The 23,797-nt window shown below is 42.3% G+C and overlaps 1 protein-coding gene across 6 annotated transcripts in view; it reads right to left on the bottom strand.

The window, feature by feature from the left end:
* The window catches only part of myocd (myocardin), a 62,734-nt gene that overhangs the window by 25,046 nt on the left and 13,891 nt on the right, over positions 1-23,797 (bottom strand). For 2 of the 6 annotated variants that reach the window (XM_031873851.1, XM_031873854.1), the window contains exon 1: positions 6,227-6,642. The exons of the other annotated variants lie outside the window; for them this stretch is intronic. In XM_031873851.1, coding sequence (XP_031729711.1) covers positions 6,227-6,281 — 55 coding nt within the window. In that variant the 5' untranslated portion in view covers positions 6,282-6,642. Of the gene's footprint in view, positions 1-6,226; positions 6,643-23,797 lie in introns of those variants that run through there. 6 annotated transcript variants of the gene reach the window in all.

The raw sequence follows: 23,797 nt of genomic DNA, 5'->3' as shown, positions 1-23,797 counted from the left end.
GTGTGACAAACATGCAAAAAAATAAGAAATCAGGAAGGGGGCAAACAGTTTTTCACACAACTGTATATCTAAATCATTTCTAAGATTCCGTTTTTTATATACTCTCTGGAAAAGGCAAGCCCATCTACATCATTATTTTCTTTTTTTGATAAAAGCCATAAATAAATTATATACTTAGTAGTTTACTACATACACTATAAAAAAACAATTCAATTAAAAGAATATCTTTTATTTTCTTTGGTACTTTTGTCATTAACAGATATGCAATGATGATTTCTGGGTAATATGTATGTCGATATTGCCCCAGAAATCTCTATTTGATCATGTGACGAGACACTATGATGATGATATGTGTGTGTGCCTCATAACTGGTAACTAGCATGCGTTAGGGCCCATCATAACGACCTTACGCCACTGCATTCACTCAACCTACAGACTGAAATAAAAAAGATGCACATGCATGTGTATGTATCTATACATATGCATACAGAAAGCACAGGAAAAAAATAACGCTGCTTGCTCACAAATATTTCTGTGAGTAGGATGTAGGGAATGATAAACACAGCTCCTGGCTTTTAAACAGATCTGCTAGCCAGTGTGTGGTCCGCACCGTGTGTGCACGTTTGTGTGTTTGTGTGTGTGTATAGAAGTGGTCGAGGTGGGAGTGCGGGGTCATAAACATAGAGCCTCCCCCATGTCTGTTGGTCTGCTTGTGTCTGTGGCTGTTTTTCTTTCTTTTTTGTTCTTTATCGGTGTGTTTTTCCTCCTCGCTGTTATCTGAAGGTCTTTCCATGAGATCCTGGATCTGACACACAAGTATGATATGTTCCTGCAGGGCCCTAATCCCTTTCGGCTTGTCTTCCCTATTGTTAATTATCTCCCTCAGGTGTTTCATCTTACAGTTAAGCATTTTATGAATTCCCTCAAACCTTCCGGCTTTAATGTAATGTCTTTTCTAACAATTTGACTGAATATTAGCATGCTCAGGTGCCACATTGTGGCACCCTCGTTGGAGAGTCCCTCCATTATGTAACATCAGGCCCTTCCCTTGATCTGACATCTGCTTTAGTTTACAGTGACGGGTCGTGACCTGCTGGTCGCAACATCACAGAGAGCAAACGCAGGCATTAGTAGCTCACTGAAAGCTGACCAAAACATGTAACTGATTCAACCTCTGGGAAGGGTTTTGTCATCCCTACATTAGTGAGCACCCATCAGTGGTGGGCCGTCAGGGCCAGCAAGGCCTTCTCTGCTGGCCTAAACAGAATCACAAGGTTATAGCTATTTAATAATTTTTCATAAATACATTACATGTATTATAATTTATAAAAATATTTTTCCCATTATCTTATTTTCTCATTGCACAGCTACTGTCTTCCTCAGTTGCTCTGCTTTCAGCAGCTTGTTTTAAGTAGAGCTTTTATCCAATCAGATTTCACCTCTGTGTCTCTAGGTAAGAAGAGAGGCCCGAGGCCTGCAGACTCACAAGTGCATCCATGTGCAGTTTAAGTGAATGGGGACAATGTTGTTGATTGTCATAGTCTTCAACCAATCAGATCTTTAGTTTGACATGTTGGGCGTATTCTTTAACGTGCCAGAGCCTGCTAGCTGGCCTACAACTAGTCAGCATTAACTGGCAGCTCAGTTTTAAGGAGCAGCTCTGCAGTGAGGTGCAGCGTGCGCTGTGATTGGTCAGTGGGCGAGCACGTGACTATCGTGAAACGAAACTTAAGGAAGCTGGCAAAGCTTAGTCGGAGTCGTAAGAGTTCAAATTGAAAGATATGGAAGAAATGATGACATTGTTTGCATTTTGCTTGGTGTAGATTATTATTATTTTTAGCTAGCTTTGTTTTTTTAACACTCAATGGCTGAAGGAGGAGAAACGGATTTGTGAGTTGGTATTTAACCGAGGGATTAAACTCTTTGTCAACAAAGAAAGGAGGATGGAGTTTGTCTTTAAGTGAACAGCATTTGGTAAGTCAACTGCGTTTATTGTTTTACATCTAATATCTGAATGGCCCTCGAGTGTGTAGCAGAATGCGTGTTGCTGCTGTTGTTTTCCCGTTAAGCTAGTTTAGCGTAGCCTCCCAGACCACGTGCAGGGCCACAGCTGTTTTGTTTTTTGTTTTTTTTTGTTCCGGGTTCAGAGATCACAGCCCGTTGTCTCCTACGTGATCGCAGAAAACATTATATTTCCCACAATTTAAGCTTCTGCATTTTCCAAATGCACTAGTATTATTGAAACGTATTGTTCGGTTCGTAAGCCTCGTACCGAACGGTTTAATACGAATACGTGTGTTCAGCTGCAGGACAGCAGTGAAGGCCCAGGTATAAAATGCAGGGCCTGCCACTGGCACCCATCCATATACACAGGCACATATACAGTACATGCAGGTGTCATGGAAAAACAAGGTGAAAATGAAATACAGACTCTTTGATTTGGGATTGTAATCAATAATTCTCCCTAAAAAGTACTTTATCTTAAAACGCTTCTCACACAACCCACACAGCCTTAAACTATGCTGTTATCAATCATTGTGTTTGGCACAGCAGCTGCTATCTGCTCTTTCAAAACAATAAAAACTCCTCTGTTTGATTGTTGACACTTTATGTTAAGACATAGCATTATTTTAACACAACCCACTTTGTAGGACTGATGTTGTTTGGTTCATTTGCGGGGCTTCTGTCAAGCTAGCATAAGCTAACATAACAAGCTAACACGACGGTAGGGCGGCTGCATTTTAAGTCAGCTAAAAGCCTTCATTTTATCCATATATATGAAGATTTTGTATTTGCATTTCATAATTCTGCAGAGCGTCTTTTATATGAGCTCTTCGCTGCTCTACGTTTTCCAAAAGGTTATCAATGATTCTGTCTGAAAAAGTTGCACAGCAGCTGCCATGTAATCTGTTCTTTCTCCTAAAAAGCTTTACTAAAACCGGAGGTTTGTCTGGCCTGATTGCAGAGTGAACATGTTATAGAAAGAGGACCCGAGCCAGGCTGTGTAATCACAGATTACTGAACCACACTATACTCTGCCTCTCTGTTGACTTTCAAAATGAAGACATTCGTTTCAGCTTGGGTTTTCTTGACAAAAAAGGACATACAAATCCACAGCAACATTTACAAGTTTTCAGATTTATAGTGTAAATAAAAGATCATTTGGCCTGCTTTGCACTGGTGAAGTAATGATACACAAGCCAGTGTAGTGATATTCTGATTTATTGTCCTCCTGTGGCTCAAACATTCAAAGCCACCACACAAGAAAGAAACTGTCTAATAATAATATCACCACACTTTTACACTTCAACTCCAACAAGGTCATTTAAGAGGCTGGCTGCATTCGTTACATGAATTCTCCTGAACGTTACCTCTGTACAAGCAGGAATGTGTTTGCGACAGATGTATGAGCGTGACTGTATAACATCTAATAAATAGGTATTCCTGAATGAAGAATTAGGTTTATATTAGTCTAATACCGCTGCATAAAGTGAAAATCCACCGTAAAGCACACCTGGCATATTTTATCTCTATGGTCTTGAACAGTTAGAGGCAGATTTCTGAACGTGAGCCAGATGTAGGAGAGCCAACACTCCACCATTAAGATACACCTCCATTCACAGTGACTTATAATCAACAGTCGGATAGGCTGTATCAGTAGGCTGATGTTGATTTGTGTTGAAGAAGAAAAAAAAGTCACTTGAGCTCAAAAGCCAACCCATTCCACAGGTAAGTGCTTTTTTTAATCTGCTGCCAGAGTGCCACACATTGTCAGTGGAGTGTGTCTGAGTTTTGTCTCTCATATTATTACTTGTAAGTCTTGTCAAAAATATTAGCAAGGAATATGCCAGGGTCATTAAAGGCTTATGATGGGCCAAACAGTTGAATCAAAAAATAAAGTTTGAACAAATTCCAACTAATGTAATTCCTTTTAATTAATTATTTTGATTTGAATTCCAAACTATGTGTTGAATTGACGTTTTGTTCCTCACTTGATGACAAGCTAACATGACAAGCTGGTGTGTTACATTAAGAAAGTTCTACTTCAAGTCAAATAACTGCCTTGATGTGATCCATGATTTTTCCCTTTGCAGTGTCCAATCCAAAATGCCCTCTCTCTTTATTTCCCAGATAGTTTGGAGTCGTGATAGCTCATTCAGCACGGCTCGCTGCTTTTCTGTTTTACTTATAGTTCACTGATAAGGAACGCAGTGAGTCACACAGATGACCCTTGGAGTACAGGGCTTGTTGTGCTTTATGCATATGAAGTATGAATTCACAGACCATCACAATTTGAATATTTTGTGTTCTAATTTCAAAGAAAAAGTAACAGATAAACTAACAATATCTGGCCAATAACATGTCGATTTTTTAAATTGAAAAAATACCAAAAGCATTTGCATATTTCTCCATTTAATTTTCAGATCTCCTCAGTAACCCTCCAAACAACTCGCATCAGTCGGTTCAACACATTCTGGGTTGGGTGTGGCAGCTGATATAAAACAGGTGCCTGTGTGTGGTGCTGATTTCCTGTTCAACTCATCATGTGGTTGACACCTCGTAGTATTGATTTAACTCATATTTGACGCCACTGTCGTTAGAGAGCTTGGGTACGCGGACCACAGCCCATTGATCTGTTAATCAAATCGGCATGAGAACTAGTCAGTAACACACTCACAAAACATTTGGCGGTCCACAGGGAGCACTTAAGTTTGATCTTTATCTTTCCCTTTAACTTCAACCACGCAGCAGCAGTTCCCATGGCTTTGATAATGTAGTCACAGAGCGGTGCAGAAGGAGCAACAGTTGCTGGTTTTTCGTCTCAGACTCCCTCTGTCTTCAGCAGTTATCTCAAAGAGATTTACGGACATTTTCACTTCTCTTACGCAAAACATTTCACTCATGCATTTATAATTTCACCCGACCAGTCATGACGGTTACACCTTGTATAACCCAACATCAATCCCTCTGACTGTAAGATCAAGCAGACATGTATGAAGACGACCTTTAATGCAGTAGAGACAGTATCTCTACATCTGTGCCGTATTAAGCAGCGAGAGCACGTGGGTTAGAGCACCACCGAACCTGAGCCTCTTGGTGAGAAGCCTCCTGCTGCTTTTGAACACAGGCATCCACCCTGTCATGTTCCCCGGAGCACCGGAGGTCATTTCCCACCCTGCTGATCTGCTCTAAACAACTCAAAGGAAAAGCGTCATTTACTCTGCCATTTGTGGAAGACAATTACAGCTCACAGGCAAACTGCCAGTGAGGACTGAAGCCACTCTGGCCACCAGTTTGTACATTCACAGCAGTGTTGCTTTTAGAAGCAGTCGAGTATGTCAAGATTTAGAGCGGGGAGCTGGGTCTGCGCTCTGCTGGTGCCACCAACAGTTACAGTTTCCTCAGGGAGGTGGCAGTGTTGATCAGACTACACATACTGTAGTAGGACAGCGCACACACACACATGCTCAGCCTCACAGAACGTATGTCGAAAATAAACACAGAAAGTGTGTGTGTGTGTGTGTGTGTGTGTGCGAAGGAGATAGATGGATACAAAGCCCTAACAGCTGCTGTGTGTTAAGGGGAGTTTAAATCAGCGCTGCAATCTGTGCCCTTCCTCCCTCTTTGATATGCCCAGGTACACCCACCCACGCACCTACACAAGCACCATCAGCTTCCAATTCAGCCACATTAAGATAACCTCTGATCCCTCTCCAGTGTCTACTCTCCCTTTATCAGCATGCATACAGAGCCACAGAGTGAGGCTCTCCGCAGTAGGTTAGCGACTGGCATGCAACAAGTGCACTAACCTGCACGAGACATCACCCTAATATATCGTGCTTTTTGGAGGAGAACACTCACAGCTGTAAACTGATGACAGTGTGACCTCGGGGCTCAGGTGGGTTTCTGACTTATGCTGGCCTCCCTCCAGTATTCCTCGTAACGTCACATGCCCGCAGTATATAAAACACATATGTCACTTTGCTGCTGTCACTGAAGAGCACATCATGAGTGTCAACACAACTCATCGAAGACGTGTGTCATAGAGCTGGATGGAATGGATGTCATTCCATCCAGCTCTATGGAATGACATAATGTACACAGGATCACCTATAAATGCCATGTGTTGACAGACAAACTGTTTGCAAGGCTCTTAAGAATAAACACAGCTGAACACAGCAACTGTCATATCCAGATACAGAGACATCATGTGTCATTGACTTACCTGATCTAAACTTGCTTCGTATCAGAATGGAGTGTTCAGAGCCCAGAAGAGTCATAATGCTTACAGTACAGTTCCAGTGTTCAAAAGTTGGAAAATAAAGTCACACACTCTCAAGCGGTACACACTTGGACCCCGCTGGCCACCTCTAGACTCCAGGCTGAGATGAGATGGAGTGGACCCAGACTGCCTCATCAACAGCTCTAGAGATAAACGGGCTTCCTTGTGGAATCTCTCTCAGCCAGTGTGCACACTAGCAGCAGCCTGTTGCTCTCTGTTCCCTTGCTGCCTCCTCTCCTCTGCTCTCTCTCTCCCGGGGGCTGATGTGGGAGTGTGGGAGTCTGCGGGCCAGTGAAGCTTTGGTCCCATCTAGCTGAGAACTCTTGAGCAGGGCCAGGGACAGCATGGGGATATGCCCCGCTCAGGGAGGGGCTACCCGGCCAGGGTTTCCTCTAAGCTCCGCCTGCCACAGCCCGGAGGCTGGACAGCGCTTCCTCCCTGGCCACCAGTGTAAATATATCTGCCTATCAGCCCTGCTGACTGTCATTAGAGCTGAGAGGGGGGGGGAGATCAAGATAGAGACAGACGCTGATAGTGGAGCAGCAGTACAGCCAGGAGGGGGAAAGTAGGAAAAGCAGGGATGCAAGAAGTGAAACCTATTGCATTAACAAAAAGTTGGTTCCATTCTCGTTTACTTTGATTGGATATTTTCTGGTCTAAATCAGGAAAACCTTCTAACTTAAGACTGTATTTTAAGAATTCAGTCCTGGTTGATTCAAAATTTCTGTTTGTCTGAAAACAATGGATGGACTACAAGCGACAAAAACAAAACAAACAGACACCGTGGCCAGCGACATTGTTGGCTATTTGCCGTTAAAGTGTTTCTCAAGCGTTCGTTGGCGTAGTTATGTTGTGCACCGGGAACTAGCAAACCACATTTTTTAGAAGGAATAGAACAGAGTGTCTCCAAGGCCAAATATTCAAATATATAATAGTTTCATCAGTGGGCCATAGGCTTATGGCCCATTGTGTTACCTCCTGTGGCGAAATATAATAACTGACTTTTATTTGAATGAAAATCTAAAGATTGCCACTTTAAAGTTCCACTAATTAGTATCTTATGCAACAATAATTGAAAGGTGTCACTTGATGCGACAAACCTACAGAGGATGTTTATCCATTCTGCTGACCCTCAGCTCTATGGAGCATTTTAGCATCATTCAGCTCATTCTTTTGGTTCTTAGTCTCACACGTTCATCTGTTTCCAGCAGCAGGTGGCTGTTTCAGTGAAACATCACTACCTGCTCAGCAACAAACAGCAGACAGACAAAGCAGAAGTGGAGTATTTAGCAGCTAAAGAGTGACCTTTTTCTCAGATAGGTTATAAGATACGTTATGGTTTTATTTAACGTCTCACAGAAACAGTTGTAATGCTTTTTCCCCTTTATCTACTTTTTTCCTTTTCTATATGCTTTGGAAACTGAAGAAAAATGACTGGTCACCATGAAAGTCTGTCAGACTTATAAGTCCAAGCTTTCGTTAAATGCAATATGCCTTTAAAGTGAGATTAAAACAGCATACTCATTATAATTGATTAAAGGGTACACACAGTCACAAAGTGTGCTTCATGTAATGCTGAGTCATCTGAAATAAACTTGTTTTGGCCCTCCCTTTTAAGTATCAAACTGGACTTTATCCACTGTGATTTATTGATGTACGCTGCAATAAGTGATCAAGTAAGTAAGTGAGTAAGTGATAAGTGATGAGTGCAGTCAGTCAGCCAGCAGCTGAAAAGCAGGAGTTTTATCTTCTTCTCCAGCCTGTATTCAACACGGCATCCCTTCCTCCAGCTCCCACATACCAGACAGACATTTGTCAGAGTTGAACTACGCTCTGTGCCCGCTCTCCTCGGGGGGCGGCGATAGCCAACTGCAGATCATATACAGTACATAGCAGAGCGTCCTAAATGTCCGTCAACACAGGACGTCAGCTGGACACGACAAGGCTTTGTTTATTCCTAGGCTTAATTTGAACATATTTTGGAATGTGACACAGTGCTTGAAACTAGGCACAATAGAAACACACCAAAAACAGTAGAAACTATCTCAAAATCCAACACAGTAAGAATGTTGGGGCAGTGTCATTTATGTATCCTGTTTTTTTGTTGCACAGCAAGTGTCAATGTCTATGATGGCTGTTGTTCCAGAGGGCTACTCTCTCTCCAAACCCAGATTAGTCCCAGCTGAGAATGTGGGGAGGCTAAATGCTGGAATACAGTATATGTCCATGTACCAGCCTGGCTTCCTCTCCACTGTGCAGAGGGCAATTCAAGAAAGTTACAACATTACATTTTCATGTTTCATTTGTATTTCATTATTTCACTGGTTTATTTTTTCTAAGCAATATATTTAATATATTTAGCAGGTAGAGCTAAATAGAAGCAGGTCTGACAAGTGGATTGCATTGTTGTCAATAATATACCAAATATCTGTTAAAGGTAAGACCACTTTCATGTCTGCATGCTAATCATGGAGCTAGAGCCAGGATACAGTTAGCTTATTTTAGCATTAAGACTGGAAGCAGGTGGAAAACAGCTAATCTGGCTCTGTCCAGTTCAAAAACACCAACACCAACAGCTTGCATATTTGTAAAGCTCACCATTTTCACATTTTTGTTTTTGTACAGATGAAACAAACAAGATGCATATTAATTACTGAGCGTTAGATGTGCTGAAAGGCATATCTTAATCTTTAGCAAGAGCCAGGATTGCTTCCCACCTGCCTCCAGTCTTTATGCTAAGCTCGGTTAAAGTCTTCTTGGCACTCACTCAATATTAAAACCAAAGTCATTTTGATTTCCCCTCTGGTAAGCAGACTTCTCTAGATAACACAATATATTTAGCTTGTTCATAGAATGGAAGTGTTTGCAGTGCTCCCTCTGGTAATTCTTCCCTCCATTTGATTTGAATGCCTTTTCCTTTCCTTTTTCTTTCCACCTTGTTTATCCCCACAAGCCCATCTCCGGCTTGACTTTGTCCCAAAGTTATGATTCTCTTAAAATATCCACCAATTTCCTACCATGCCACTATACAGTTTGCTACTGTAAATAAAAAGGCTACCAAAAAAGACGTGTGTGATCACTACAGGCCTTTTCTCCACATTGTGTAAAAGCTGCAGTGACACAGCACTAATCAGTCATTGAGAGCTTTGTCCAGCAACAGCTCACTGCTTCTGCCTCGCCGCTATCCATTTTAATCTCTTCACACCATAAACACTGCTCGGCTTTTGTTGCAGAGGAGCCTCTACACACAGCAGGGCGATGAACACACCAAAACATAGAATCCTTTAGTGTAATAAATGACACGGCCTATCTGTTTGCTGTAGCTTGTGCGCTGACGTTTGCTGGAGCGAGCTCCGAAAACCCATACAATGCTCAAGTCAAATATTTACAGAGAGGCTTCTTGGGCTGCAAATCTATCGCGGATATTTGTGGGTACATTTGTCTTGTATGGGCTGTAAATGAACACACACACACACACACACACACACACACACACACACACACACACACACACACACACACACACAAATAACACATATGTACATGCACACACACAACACTCCTGCGTCTTAATTAGCAGGTGAAAGTGCTTAAAGGGAAGGTCTGTCAGAGGGTTTGACAGTGTACACACAGCGTCTCAGAGAGATTCCTGAAGAGGTCACCCAGCCCTGGCTTAATCCTCCCCTTTAATTGGGCCCTATGTCAACGGATGTGACAAATCTCATCTGAACTGTCTGGAGCTGTACATGTGTGTGTGTGTGTGTGTGTGTTTGAGTGTGTGTGTTGGATGGAGATCATGCTCATATACCAATTAGACAGATTTGAGTGCACATTTTGTACATAATATAGCATTGTGTCAGAGTCCGGCTCCTTTCACTCTGCTATGTGATGCATATTGCAAAAGCAATAAGTCATACGCCTTTGCATAGAGCATGTTCAAAACACACATTCCAGAATGCAACCAGTGAGCACGTGTTTATTGGCCGACTGCACAGACATCTAGATCAAAAAATGACTGTTAGTGTTTTGTGTGATTTCTTGTGTTTTAGATAAAGCAGATGTGGCTGGTTGAAATGCCCGAACTGCACAAACTATCATAAAAATGAAGTCCACATTCAGTGAGGGAATTACAAACACTTATTACGTAAGATGTGTCTGGAATTTTGAACAAGACCGTCGTCACATTGTCATGCCATCAGTTCCAATAAAAGATGAATCAGTGGTACTTAGCTCCCCGAGCTGCTGATAGGAGCAGTCACGTATTTGAAATGCTCTGAATATCTTTGCTCATATGCCATGTGTGGGATCCATCTGCCTGAGACAGGGTCACAGGAGGAAGTGTACTAGAATGCACTGTGCGATGTAGTATGAATGGAACATAATGTTGAGCACCATGGGAGCTGCCCTGCATGTACTCAGCTGTTATACTGTTATACTGCACTGTTATACCTCATTCACAGTCCTTCAAATAAGATCAAACCAAGCAGGGGCAAGGCTGGATTAGGATACCCCCGTGCAAAGTGGGCAACACAAAACCCCCGGGGCTTATCAAGTGTTTTATGCAAACTGGGTCTTCTACTACATATAACCCATAGGGGGAGGATTATAGGAGAGACTATGACTATAAATGTATTGAAAGGAAAGGATGGATTGGACGGCTGGTAGAGAGGTGTGTGTGTGATGAGGCAAGGGGGGTGAGGTTAGGAGATAGAGGTTGATAGAGCGCGGGTAAAGACTTTGTTTGATGACGAGAGGCGAGGTTGTCAGGAGTCCACATGATATGAGTGGGGGGTCTTGGAGGGTGCTTTGTGTTGTAAAGGGACAGATAGTGGCCCCCGGCAGCAGCTGTGTGCTGTCAGTCTGAGTGCTGTCTGGCTGCTGTTTCTTAGATAGCAGCTCTCCTCTGCTCACTGTGCCTGTGCTGGGTGGCCCTCAGGTAAACGCTAACAATTCAATAACCAATCAGGATGCTGAGAAAGGGGCCTGCACACAGACTGTATATTAGAAGTGGAAGTAGTCATCGTGGCGTCACCCATTAGTTAGTGGACTCCCGTTATGAAGCCTTGAGTTAGGAAGCTGTCATCGTTTGGAATGTGGAGGAGTGACGTAGAGACGCCGTATATGGCTCTGGTAGCGGCAGAGACCTGTCAATCACAGTAATCCCACCTTAAAGCATCCCCTGCTTTATGGTCTGTTTGACTCAAAATGGACCATAATGTACTAAATGAACATCATGCTGTATTGAAGAAGACTTGAAACTAGAGATTGAGACCATAAACTCATGTTTACAATGTTTACTGAGGTAATAAATCAAGAGAGAAGTAGAGTCATTTTCTCATAGACTTCTATACAACCAGAGGAGTCGCCCCCTGATGGTGAGTAGAGAGAAGAACCGGAGGTTGCCGCCTGGTTCTGCACCAGTGAGGCCAAATTGAATTAAACCCCTCCCTCAACAGTGATTGCCCAATCATACTTAGCAACCCAAAAAACAACAGTAAAACCACAGCAGCAAAAGTGTGACCACTGAGTTAAACAAATTTTTTTTCTGCTGTAGAATTAGATGCAATTGTTAGCATGTTCAGCTAATTAGCTTACCTGTATCATTAACTGAGCATTACTTCCAAGGAGAAGGCACACATCATTAGCTAACTATGTTATCTTGTGCTGTTGGAGGTTACTTAAAAAACCCTCCACTCTGTATTTCCTCACTGTGTGGAAGCTGCTATGTTAGAGTACAGGTAAGCGTTAGCTCAACCCCAGCAACTTCTTACCCAAGAGTTACTTTTGCGAAACACATCTTTTTGACCTCATCCTGAAAGTGTCTTCTCTCGTAATGTTAAAAGGGAGAACTGTTTGAAAATATGAACAAGTATCAAAGATAAGTGGCCAAACTGGGTTTTGTTAGTCTGATTTGACTTTTTTTTCTTATCATATTTGTAATCATTTGTAAACCATCTCACAGGGCCAACATTAGCTTCATATACAAGCTCATAAAATATGCTGACAGCTTTCATTTCAGGCAGCAGATTTGACAATTGCCATCAGAAACTTGTGTCTACCTCTGTCTGAAGTTATGAAACCATTCTTTTTACAATTACTAAGAATCGTTATAATAAATATTCCACCATTATTATTAAATTAGATATGTGCTGGACCAACAATAACTAAGGGGCAGCTCAGTGAATGGGCAATTGCCATTAGACTTTGAATTGTGTGACAAATCCCCTTTATCATGCAGCCCTACTCCTTGTTGTGTTTTGCATGAAGTGTTTAAGTGAACTTGAAGCTATGCTTTTGTTAGCTATCGTTTATCATTTAGCTCCAGTGTAAAACATGTAGGAAGTCAATGGGGTGAGACGGGGTTAGATGATGGAAGTTGGATTAGTCAACAGAGAGACTTGAGAACGATTCAGTGCTTTATCTGCACCCAATCAGTCTTATCAGGAAACTGAGGGGTTTCTCACGACACAAGTCGGCTGGCTGAAACCAAAATGACGGGAGAGAAAAGCGGAGATCATGGAATGCAAACAAAGTGAGTGACATATAAAGAATATAAGAGAACAGAGAGAGGAAAAGAGGGCATGGTGTATGAACGAGGGTGGAGGGGCCAGACATTTAGTGTGAGAGGAAGTGAAGGAGGCTGGGAAAGAGAGACGCGGACGGAGCCAGACATGCAGTCAGGTTCAGTGCTATGAGCTGTGGTTTATAATGAACAAGTTCCAGGGGGAGCGAGCCGAATCCAAACCAGAAGTGACAGAAAGACGGGCCCGAGCCAACAACCTCCCCTCCTGTCTCTGCCCCCCTCTTTTCTGCTCTCTCTTCATCTTTATCTGCTCTGTGCTTTCTCTCCTCAGGCCTCCGTGGGTCGGTGGCTCGTCCGACAGCAGGCGGCAAATGTCAGTGTGCTAGAGAGACAGCAGCGCTGCAAGCCATCTGAGTGGAGGAGCGCGAGTGACATGGATTGTCTCCACATCATGTAAAAACCGCAAAACACAGAGGAAGATACTGTTTTGTGTTATTGTGGTTGTTTAGATTTCGCAATTGACTTTGCCTCCGCTGTAGTCTGCAGGCGCTGGCAGGAGCCGGGGGGGTTTGGGGGGTGTAACGTCTGTGAGGCTTCAACACAGAGACGGGCCTGCATCAGCACAGCTTAACTCTAACTCCTGCCTATTACCAAGGGCTATGGGCTGGCTTTATGTGGTATTCCCAAAACTTTGCTATGAGAAATTTAATAACTCAAACTCTACTTTGTTGTTGGTAATGTGTGTGACCATGACTAACGGGCCAGATGAAAGGCACATCAAGAGGAACCCCCATCTATGCCAGACCAATGTCTTCCATAATGCTTGACGGAGTTATAAAGACAAAACAATTAAGTCAAAATTAGTGAAATTGACAAAGAGTCACTCAGTATTAGTTGAAAAAATTCCAGTATGGATTACATTTTCAGCCTGATTTTGTTACGGCGGCTGTCTGAGAGATGATCATAGACTTTCTTACAAGGAAACTGAACATGATTCACAGCTCTTCTCAGAGTCAGAACTCACACAGACAATGTATAATAGTGTAAGAGAGTGTAAGGAGTTCACCTTATATTGTATTTGACATGTTTTTTGGGGTTCAAAGTAAATGTCAGTTACATGAATCAACCATCCCATATGTGTATTTTTAATTTAAATATAATGTTGCATTTCATTCTTTCTCCACAGATTTTTGAATGTAAAAAGAATTTAATGTAAAGAAATGGATGTTGTATTGAAGTTGATCAGGAGTCACATGCATATACAGGCAGGCAGGTAAAGGTAGTGTGGTTTGTCTTTATCATTGCAGAAGTGTGCCACAATCTTTAAGGAGTAAAAAGCGTATTTCTCCCTGAAATATAGTGAAGTAGGAAGTTTATTACAATGGAAATACTCAAATAATGTGGAAGTACTTGAGTAAATGTAACTAGTTACTTTACCACTGCGGTGCCAACAGGAACTGTTACAATTAGAAATAATGACAATGTTATACTTCCTGTTTACATCTACCAATACACAATGAAGCTTTATTTCTCATAAAAAGAACACGTATAGTGCCACTAACATACCAAGGGATGGCATCTCTGAGTAGCCTAGCTTATTCTGAAAATAATTTACATGTAGGGACTTTCCATAAGCCTGTAAATAAAGAGAGTGAAGAGTGAAGGGGTCAACCAATTGAAACAATGGCAGAGTAGATATGCATGTCCATCACATGACTTTGACATGGAGTCACAGTAATGAAGGCCCACCACAGCATCATTACAGAACTAATAGAGGACATAAAGAAAAGACCCAATAGTGCAAATATTTAGTTATCTGGATCCCCTGAGCTGGTCTAGCAGTTCCAAATAGCCTGGCTGAAACGACCTGTCAGCCAGCACATTCTTTCTCTCAATGAGGACCGACCGGAGCCATGTTTTTGTTGGTATGACCCCACCCCTCCTTCCCCCGCTGACGTCTATTTGACGGAGTAAAGCATGCTGCTCCAGACGCTGACACCAGGTCAGATTTTTTTTTGTTTTTGCCGAGGTTCCACCGCTGTGTGATCTGATCTGGGTACAGTGTTTGAGGCGGCTGAAAGACAGAGAGCAGACTCGGGGTGATCCCTGGGTACAGAGCCGGTATCTGCTGGGCTGGACTCTACTTGACTCCACAGGACCAAATACTTATTTATAGGACCATGTCTTGCTGTGTGTATGTGTGTTTATCTTCCTACGTGTGCACGTGTGTCCGATGTGTTTGCACGCTCGCCTACAGGGGAGTACGTCTTATCAACACCATGGAGCATTTATCAGGGGTGACATTTTCTGCCATTCTCCGTTCAAACCAAACACATAGCTACATGTGCTATCTCCGCTCTGGGGGATGTTGAGAGGCCTGACTTATGCGACCTGTCAGTAAGAACTAGCGCTATCGTCACGCCGACCCATTGATTCGGTACGTTGCCTTTTTTATTATTTTTCCTGCGATAGGTAATTTGGTCAGACAAACCTTTCTTTCTTCCTTGCCCGATTCTGAAAGCTGAAACAACAAAGGGGCACCAACAGCTACATGGTCCTGCTTGCTTTTAACACCCCAGGGACGCTCAGTGGGTGATGATCGAATGTTGTTCTAGGATTCTGAAAGGGGCTGCATGTCTATATGTGTGTTTCTTGCTGTCTTTTTTCCTATCTTTGTGGTCTGTGTGTGTGTTAACCCCAGAACACCTTTCCAGGCTCGCTAAATTTGGAAACTTGAAGAACTGTCGTGATTGAGAGTAATAGGATAAAGCGAAGCTGATGCTGTTGACTCAACCAACAGGATTATGAACTGTGGAAAACTATTGCCTTTACCTCATTGGTTATGGCAATTGTCATGCCCTGAAGGCAGCCTGGGTTTGGAGTGGGGTGGGCGGTCTACACTGAAGGCCGGGGACTACATGGAAAAGACAAACCAACTCATGGTCCACTTCCTAGCTTTTTCCAGAGCTTTCAACCACACAATACATTGGATTGAGTTTCCTCAGTTGTAAGGCGTCAACCTCCGGATCTGAAAAGTGGAGCCAATGAGGAAGTGCCTCAAACCTGCATTCTCTCTTATGGCCATCAGGGGGCGACTCTCTGGTTGCAAAAGGAAGTCAGATTGAATAGAAGTCTATGAGAAAATGACTCTACTTCTCTCTTGATTTATTACCTCAGTAAACATTGTAAACAAAGTTTATGGTCTTAATCTCTAGTTTCAAGTCTTTAAGGGGTGACCGTGGCTTACTGGGCAGGTTCGGGTTGTCCGCCAACCGAAAGGTCACCGGTTCTATCCTCGGCTGCACCGTGTCCTGTGTCGAAGTGTCCCTGAGCAAGACACTGTACCCCTAATTGCTCCCTGGGCGCCTGTCATTGGCAGCCCACTGCTCCCTATATAGTATACAGGGATGGGTCAAATGCAGAGATCTCGGGATGAGGTTGAAAGTTAGTAAGTGGGCCTTGAGCTAAGATTTCTTTTTGTATTGTTTCCAAGTTCAAGACCCTTCATTAACGCTTAGGTTCTTACACAGGAAACACAAGTCTGTACTCCAAAGAAGTAGTTTAGTAGACGTTTGAGCTTTTACAACCAACTGAGCTTTACTTCATTTCAGCAAAGACAGCTTTGAAACACAAAGGCTCCTATATTCTGTGATAACCACCCTGTGTATGGTCACAGTGTCCACCGTGTTTGCTCGGATCATCGCTATGGATTTAATGTTGTTCTATTACAAATGACTGTAACTGTAACTAGGGGTGTAACAATACGCGTATTCGTATTGAACCGTTCGGTACGAGGCTCACGGTTCGGTACGCATGACGAACCGAACAATACGTTTTTATAATACTAGTGCATTTGGAAAATGCAGAAGCTTAAATTGTGGGAAATATTATGTTTTCGGGGGAGCCACTGTTCTCAAACTGGCAACCCACATGACGTAACGGATAGCGTGCTCTCTGACACGCCCACCACCAAAGAAAAACATTCTACTCCAGTCAGGCACTTTTGCGCTGTGAGACACCCTACACGAAGCTAGCTCGGTGCAATATGGCTATAGACCAGAAAATAGAAGATCCTCGAACGACCTGCAGGTCTGGTGTTTGGAGCCACGTTGGTTTCTCTGTGAACTATGAGGGCGATGGCGAGAGAGTGGTGGATAAAAAAACAACACTGTGTTGCATTTGCTAAACTCCCCGAAGCATTTAAGCAGCTGTTCACTACCGAGTTGAACAGGGCTAAAGCCATCACCACGGCGATTGGTACATTTATAGCCGCGGACATGCGACCGGACTCTGTAGTAAACGCAGCTTCATGAACCTGCAGAATGTTATTGAGCCCCGTTACACAACTCCTTCACGATCCCATTTCAGACAAACCGTAATTCCCGCTTTGTACAAGAAAACAAAAGCACGCTGCTGCTCTGACAGCGGGTCCCTGGACATCGAGGGTTACACAAAGCTACCTGACTAACGCACATCGCCTGACCACTGAATGGGAGATGAAGAGCCACGTTCACTCAGGTTTAGTTCCATAATGATGGAACTAAAATGATGATGGAGAAGATGTAAGTAACAATACTACATAACATTTTTTTAAGGAGCAGTTTTTGTTTTTTATGCTTATGTGTTGCTAAGAAGACACCTCAGAAGATGGGTCACTCGGGTATAGTTCCATCATTGTTCAAAGTCAAAGAATAACTTTATAATGTTAGTTTTAATGAATAAATATATTTTAAAATCAAGTACGTTTCTCTGGCATTTATAGTTTTCTACTGTACCGAACCGTGGCTCCACTGTATCGTATCAAACCGAACCGTGAATTTTTTGAACCGTTACACCCCTAACTGTAACACAGATTAGAGATGAGGGTTGGCTCACTTGCTATTTGCTTTTGTATGTGCAAATATGACAAGTTGGAAAACATGCATTTTTATAAATTAAGGAAAATGGTAATTTCATGGTCTATTGTGTTGAATGTGATGTGATTGAGACGATCATTCATAAATAACATGACGATTTACTGAAACCACAAGTTAAAACTCATCACACATGAATACGTGGTTGAAATAATAAGATTGTGCTTTCCTTGCATTGTTTGCTTTGTTCTGTATTGTGTAGTTTGAGATACGTCATGTTAAACTCTGATCTGCATAGTGGTCTTGATCTTGAGTCTGAGATCGATTGCTTTGGTCTCAACACATATCTCGGGGAAACCGCGATCTTTTCCTCATTGCAGTAAAGTTCTTGCTGAGGAAACATATCACTCTCGTGATTATTTATCCCCCTTTTGCAGATATGTTGTGGATTTTAAACAGTGTTAACATGTCTGTATGAATCTGCTAACATGTCATACGTTTTAAGAGAATGTTGTTACATTTTTGGGTTCTTTAGAGTAGTGTGTGTAACTTACGTGAGTTTCCGCGTGTTTCAACTCACGCCTTTGGGGCGATTTGCCGTTTGACGCGAATTATCGTCATTCGCACCGCGCCATCGCAAATTCGCGTCACTCCAGTCTCATCGCATCTGTGCATAGACTTTGTATGTAATCTACTCGCGCGAATAATTCGCGCCGCGTTTGGTGTGAACGCACCATAACAGTAGCGGTGTCTACTGCCACCATTTTGTGAATTCACATGTACACAGACGGTAATATTTAGTAGTGATATTTTATTTGTTTTATCTGTATATGTTTTATGCACTTTAATAGTACTGAATTTAAGCTAGTTTGTGCTCGGGGAAATATCTCAAGTAATACTTTGAATAGTGTTTAACATAAATAGCGTATGCACTCTCTATTCTCCTGTAAATCTCTTCCTGTGTCAATGATTGTATTTTTGTACAAACTAATTTGTAGTAAAGTTCTTGCTGAGGAAAAACATTATATCACTCTCGTGATTATATATCCCCCTTTTGCAGGGGGTGCAACACAAACATACAGAATGAAATGCTCAAAATGGCAAGATTCTGTTTAAAAATAGTTTGATTTTAGAATGTCTTTTTCCTTTATTAAAGCATCAGGTGCTTTTATACTGCAGTTGGCATCAAATATTCTCTGTACTGCATTCAATAATTAGCTTGTTTGTGTCCTTAGCAGAGTGAGTGTAGTGTAACTTAATTATGATAACGACAAAGAAGAAAAAAAAAGACTCACAGATAAAGGGATTAGCAGTACAACACACTCTAGATCTGACTCGGAGCACAAACTTGGTGGGTGAGACAAATAGTGTGTCACAGTGACCAGAGGTGTCAATTTCTGCCCCACTCCCCCTCCACACACACACAGACACACACACTCTATCCATGGTGAAGTATGATGTCATTGGCTGCCTGTCCGCTGAGTCGTGGACTAGGGCCATGATCACAGGCTGAACGACTCACAGGCTCCAACCGAGCCGGGAGGACGAGGGGGAGGGAGGGAGAGTAAATATCAGGAAAGACAGTAGGAGACAACTCCTCAGTGTCTTCGACTGCAGAGGAATGACACAGGAATCAAAGAGACTTCCAGCGATTCCAAAGCTATCATCCCTCCATCAGATGTGCCATCACGTTTAGCCTGTTACTGAAAATGTATTTGTCTTTTTGTGATTACTATGTTTTGTGATTTGGGTTTGCATGACATGTGGGTTATCTATGTTTTACAAACAATCTGACTTCAAGTCCACTTACTAGCTTTTTCTAGAGCCTTCAAGCACATCTTTTCAGGTTCCATCAGACATGAAAATGCCACTTACCTAGGTCATGTGATGACTACTGAGGAATCTCCACGATTCCGTGAGAAGGGATTGAAAGCTTCATGAAAAAAGCTAGTAAGTGGACCTTGACTTAGGTGTATTTTGCCAAAGTATTTCTGAGGTACCAGATATAAAAAGTGTCAGTGGTAATGTGAAGTTTTGTAAATGGATAAAATCTTACAACAGACTCATCGTCAGTTATGTTTTGCTGAAAATAAATAACAATAGCTGCATAAACACTGAGTCAACACAGTCACATCTCTACAGTGGTCTGATAACAGCACTGTAGGTGCCAGCTGTCTGCAGAGCCTCCGTTTTGTCAGAAACAGACGGCTACATGAAAACACATCCACATATGTATACACACGCAGACCCCTGTCAGCCCTCCTCTGTGTTTGCTTGTGATGGGAGACACCTCAGCACTGCGCTGACACTTTCACTCTCTGCATACTTCCCATGAGCCTGCGAACTGTCTACCGGTCCCCTCAACTGTTCATCAGCTTGACGGACAGCTCGGAAATGTTTGGGCTTCTTGACATGTCCGAGGGCGCAATTTGTCAGATAAACAACTCTCAGAAGCAGACTGCAACTGATTCCTCAGATAAGGAGGAGAGACAGCAAAGTGGAGGAAGTGAATGTATACAGACAGGTTATCTCTGTCAGTGTGTCCTTTTCACTAATCAGGCCATTAGTGAAACAGATAACAGGAATCCTGCTTTCTTTCTCTCTGGGCTTCTGAGTGTCACATTTTCACTTACACTTCTCTTTCTTAATGAAAAAAACAACATTATGCCTTGTGTCACCAGAAAGCTTTAAAGTAAACCTGATGGGAATGCCAAACATACTGTATGTGAGATGTTAAAAAGTATACTGGGAAAAATTAGCAGACTGAATTTGGCGAGGGAGCCTTTTTTTCGAGTGTGACCTTGTACTGCAGGATTTGGCTGCATGGTGATTGGGAACGTGCTGCCTGGCGACTCTTATCATTCCTGTCTGTCAGAGACGGGAACACTCATGGCTCGTGGGGATGGCTGCTTGAAATTCTCTGAAGAGGTCTGCTCTCAGAGATCACATCGGCCACTGGCCACGTACCAGAAGGGCAGGAGACAGGATGGTAGAGGGTGTACTACCTGGTCCCTGTGTTTCATTTGCAGAGAAGAAACAGTACTCATATGACTGATTCAAATGTGCTGGACATGTGAAACAATATCCTGGTCAATATCCCATGATGAGTGAGTTAAAGTGGCACAAATGGAGGGTGGGAATAAGATAGACACGTGGGTAGCACGGGACAACCATGTGGAGAGAGAAGAATATGATCATAAATTTGGAAAATAGTTGCATGTGTGAGAAAGTTGGCTAGAGCAAGGAAAACATGTGATTGACTTACATTTAAAAGTTTAATATCTAGTCACACACTTCTCCCCTCCCCCAAGCTCAACGAGCGACCGAGAAGGAGAGAGAGAGAGAGATAGAGAGAGAGTGAGAGAGTGAGAGAGAGAGACAGAGGCCCTGTCCACATTACTCCGTTTTTGCTACGTTTACACTGAGCGGCCACACTACGCCGGAGTTTTGGAGCACCCTAAACGGAGGAGTCTGAAAACACCCCTGAGGTTGGAGGTGTTTGAGAACTCCGGGGTTGCGTTTGCGTGTGGACGGTCGGATACCGATGTGTTTAGAAAAAATTACGCCCACACCCGTGTTCGCTACTGGATTGGTTCTTAGAAACCATGACGTCTCCGTCCCTGATTCGTCACACTCACTATCACGTGACCCGTACCCGGAAGAAAACAAACTGGGCTACCAGCGATTCATTTCAACATGGATAACTAATTGCAAGCGTTGCTGCTAGCACAACAGCTAGCAGTTCTAGCAGCACCACAATTCTCCCTGCTGACACCCAGAAGAGTCCAGAACACTTCAAAATAATGAGAAAGGAGAAAATATAGGCAGAGGGCAGGGTCTCTGCAGATAAAGACACCACCACACACTTCTAGTGGGTCATAAGTGATGATTGACATGGATTATGTTCGTATCAGTATCAGTTTTTTAGGAAATTGTTGCATATAATCTCTTTACAACTAATTACATATGAACTTGAGTTGTTGTGGGGGTGATTATCTATCAGCTCATTATCCCAAAAAATACTATTCTGTGCCAACTTTCAATGCCCATACATAAATACGACCTATATATAGACATCAACCTACAAAATGCATTTTAGGTGATCGGTCTACAATCAGATAGTGACCACATGGTCACAGGTGATAATGCACCCAAACCACATTGAGGACGGACCGTGATCCGATTGGCCAAACCACCTCCGGAGGTGTTGGTGCAGTGAGATAAAGAATGTGAGGTTCGGTTGTTTCAGCTGGAGAGAATTGGATCTCAATGTGAACACTGGAGACAAATATTAATACCAGGTGTAAATGTTATGAGGTTAAATATCTTGATACAATCTAGATACGAGACACATTTTAATGGCAGGTGTAAAAGGGGTCATAGAATGCCCATTATGCAGTGAGTCAAGACAACGTAAAGATCTCAGTATGCTTCAAACAAAGTGCTTGGTGTAGTTTCCAAAACTGACAATCCAACAATTATGCTCACACTGTGCAGCCATCTGCCAGGTGGTGATGTGAAAGGCTTTCAGTTACATTTATTTAAATACAGGCCTCCAACTAAGTTTGTACAGTCACAGCAATGTCTAGTCTTGTGTTACCTTACATAAAAGTGAGGGCTGTCAAATTGACCCATAAGCTTCAGTTCATTAATTAAAGTTAAAAAATCCCCAAAACAAAAATGCTAATTAAGGCATATATTATTCAATGTTTCTGTTCATTATTTACGTTACTGTAGTTGCTGAGAGTTAAATAACGCTATATTGCCAAATTATTCAACACAACCTCATCGCATTATGCCATGGGTTTAAAAGGACTGTCAATAAAGCTGATTCTGATTCTGAAGGCCACATTGGTGCACGAGTGATGAGCTTATGATCATTTTCCGATTTAAAAAAAAAAACATTCTGTTCACATTTTAGGCAAGTGATGAGTGGTGAGATGATGTTTGATGATAAAGACATGTATTTGAAAAAATGATTGGAAGTAAAACAATTTATTGATTTCTAATTGGCCTTTCTCTTCTATGCTTTATTTACCAGCCACGAGAATGTCCTGTTTTTGAATTGATTCGGGGGCTTTGCCAAGCAAATATTGTTGTAACCGATTAATTGGGATTGATATAATTAATAAATCAGTATGTCATGTAAATATTTGATGCAAAGAATAATTGATTGGCAGCTCTAATTAAAATGATTTAATTTTAAAATCAGGAAATAATAGGGGAAAGAGAGCCCTGGTATTGGATCGGAACTATTATTACTCTGAGCTGTGGTATCACCATCGATGTCAGGAGAAAAAGCATAGAAACTTTGTGTTTAGACACGCTGTACAACCTCATTTATTCTAAGTATGCTGAACCCTTAAAGGTAACATATTCATGGCATAGATACTGTATGTCCCCGGTGTGTCTACAGACTCCCAAAGTATGAGGAAAGACAATCCTCTCTTTTTCTCCTGCTCCATCTATCAGAATATGTGACAACAACAAGCTAGTCCGACTTGATGATGTCCTGTGGGATTGGTGTACCATAGAACCACCTCCAGCTAGATGACCATCCCCGTCCACAGAGTACCTCACTATATTACATGAGTGGTAACAGGGCAGGAGCAAAGCGCACTACTAACCATCATCTGAGGATGTGAAGGCCATGTGTTATTTTTAACTGAAATGTCCCCAAACAACTTGAAATCTCCTTTACTACAAGGACCAGTACACCGCAGGCTTCACTTCAAACTTCAAAACTCAACTGAAAACCGACTGTCTCTGACCCAACTTCAAACCTGGATGCCGGTTTGTTTTTTTCCATTTTTCATGTTGTTTTACTGTTTGTGTTGCAGGTTAGCCTGTTGAAGTTAGCGTACGCTGCAAAATGTACACTGTAAAAATTCTCGTCCATAACATCATCTATACATATTTTTGGATGCCATAGTTTGCACTACAAGCAAAGAGAACGAGGATGTTTTTGAAACGCTTGATACCAAAGCTACAGAGTTAGCACTCTGTAGTTCTTCTTTTGCCTCAGCAAGAACTGCAGGCATTTTTCACACTATATCATCTCTCTCTCTCTATATACAGTTGTGTGAAAAAGTGTTTGCCCCCTTCCTGATTTCTTATTTTTTTGCATGTTTGTCACAC

This window comes from Anarrhichthys ocellatus, unplaced genomic scaffold (genome assembly GCF_004355925.1).
Source record: "Anarrhichthys ocellatus isolate YVR2014 unplaced genomic scaffold, GSC_Weel_1.0 scaffold76, whole genome shotgun sequence".
In the NCBI taxonomy this organism is placed as follows: Eukaryota; Metazoa; Chordata; class Actinopteri; order Perciformes; family Anarhichadidae; genus Anarrhichthys; species Anarrhichthys ocellatus.
Note: the sequence above shows the minus strand (reverse complement) of the source record. Positions and strands in the feature narration are given on the sequence as shown.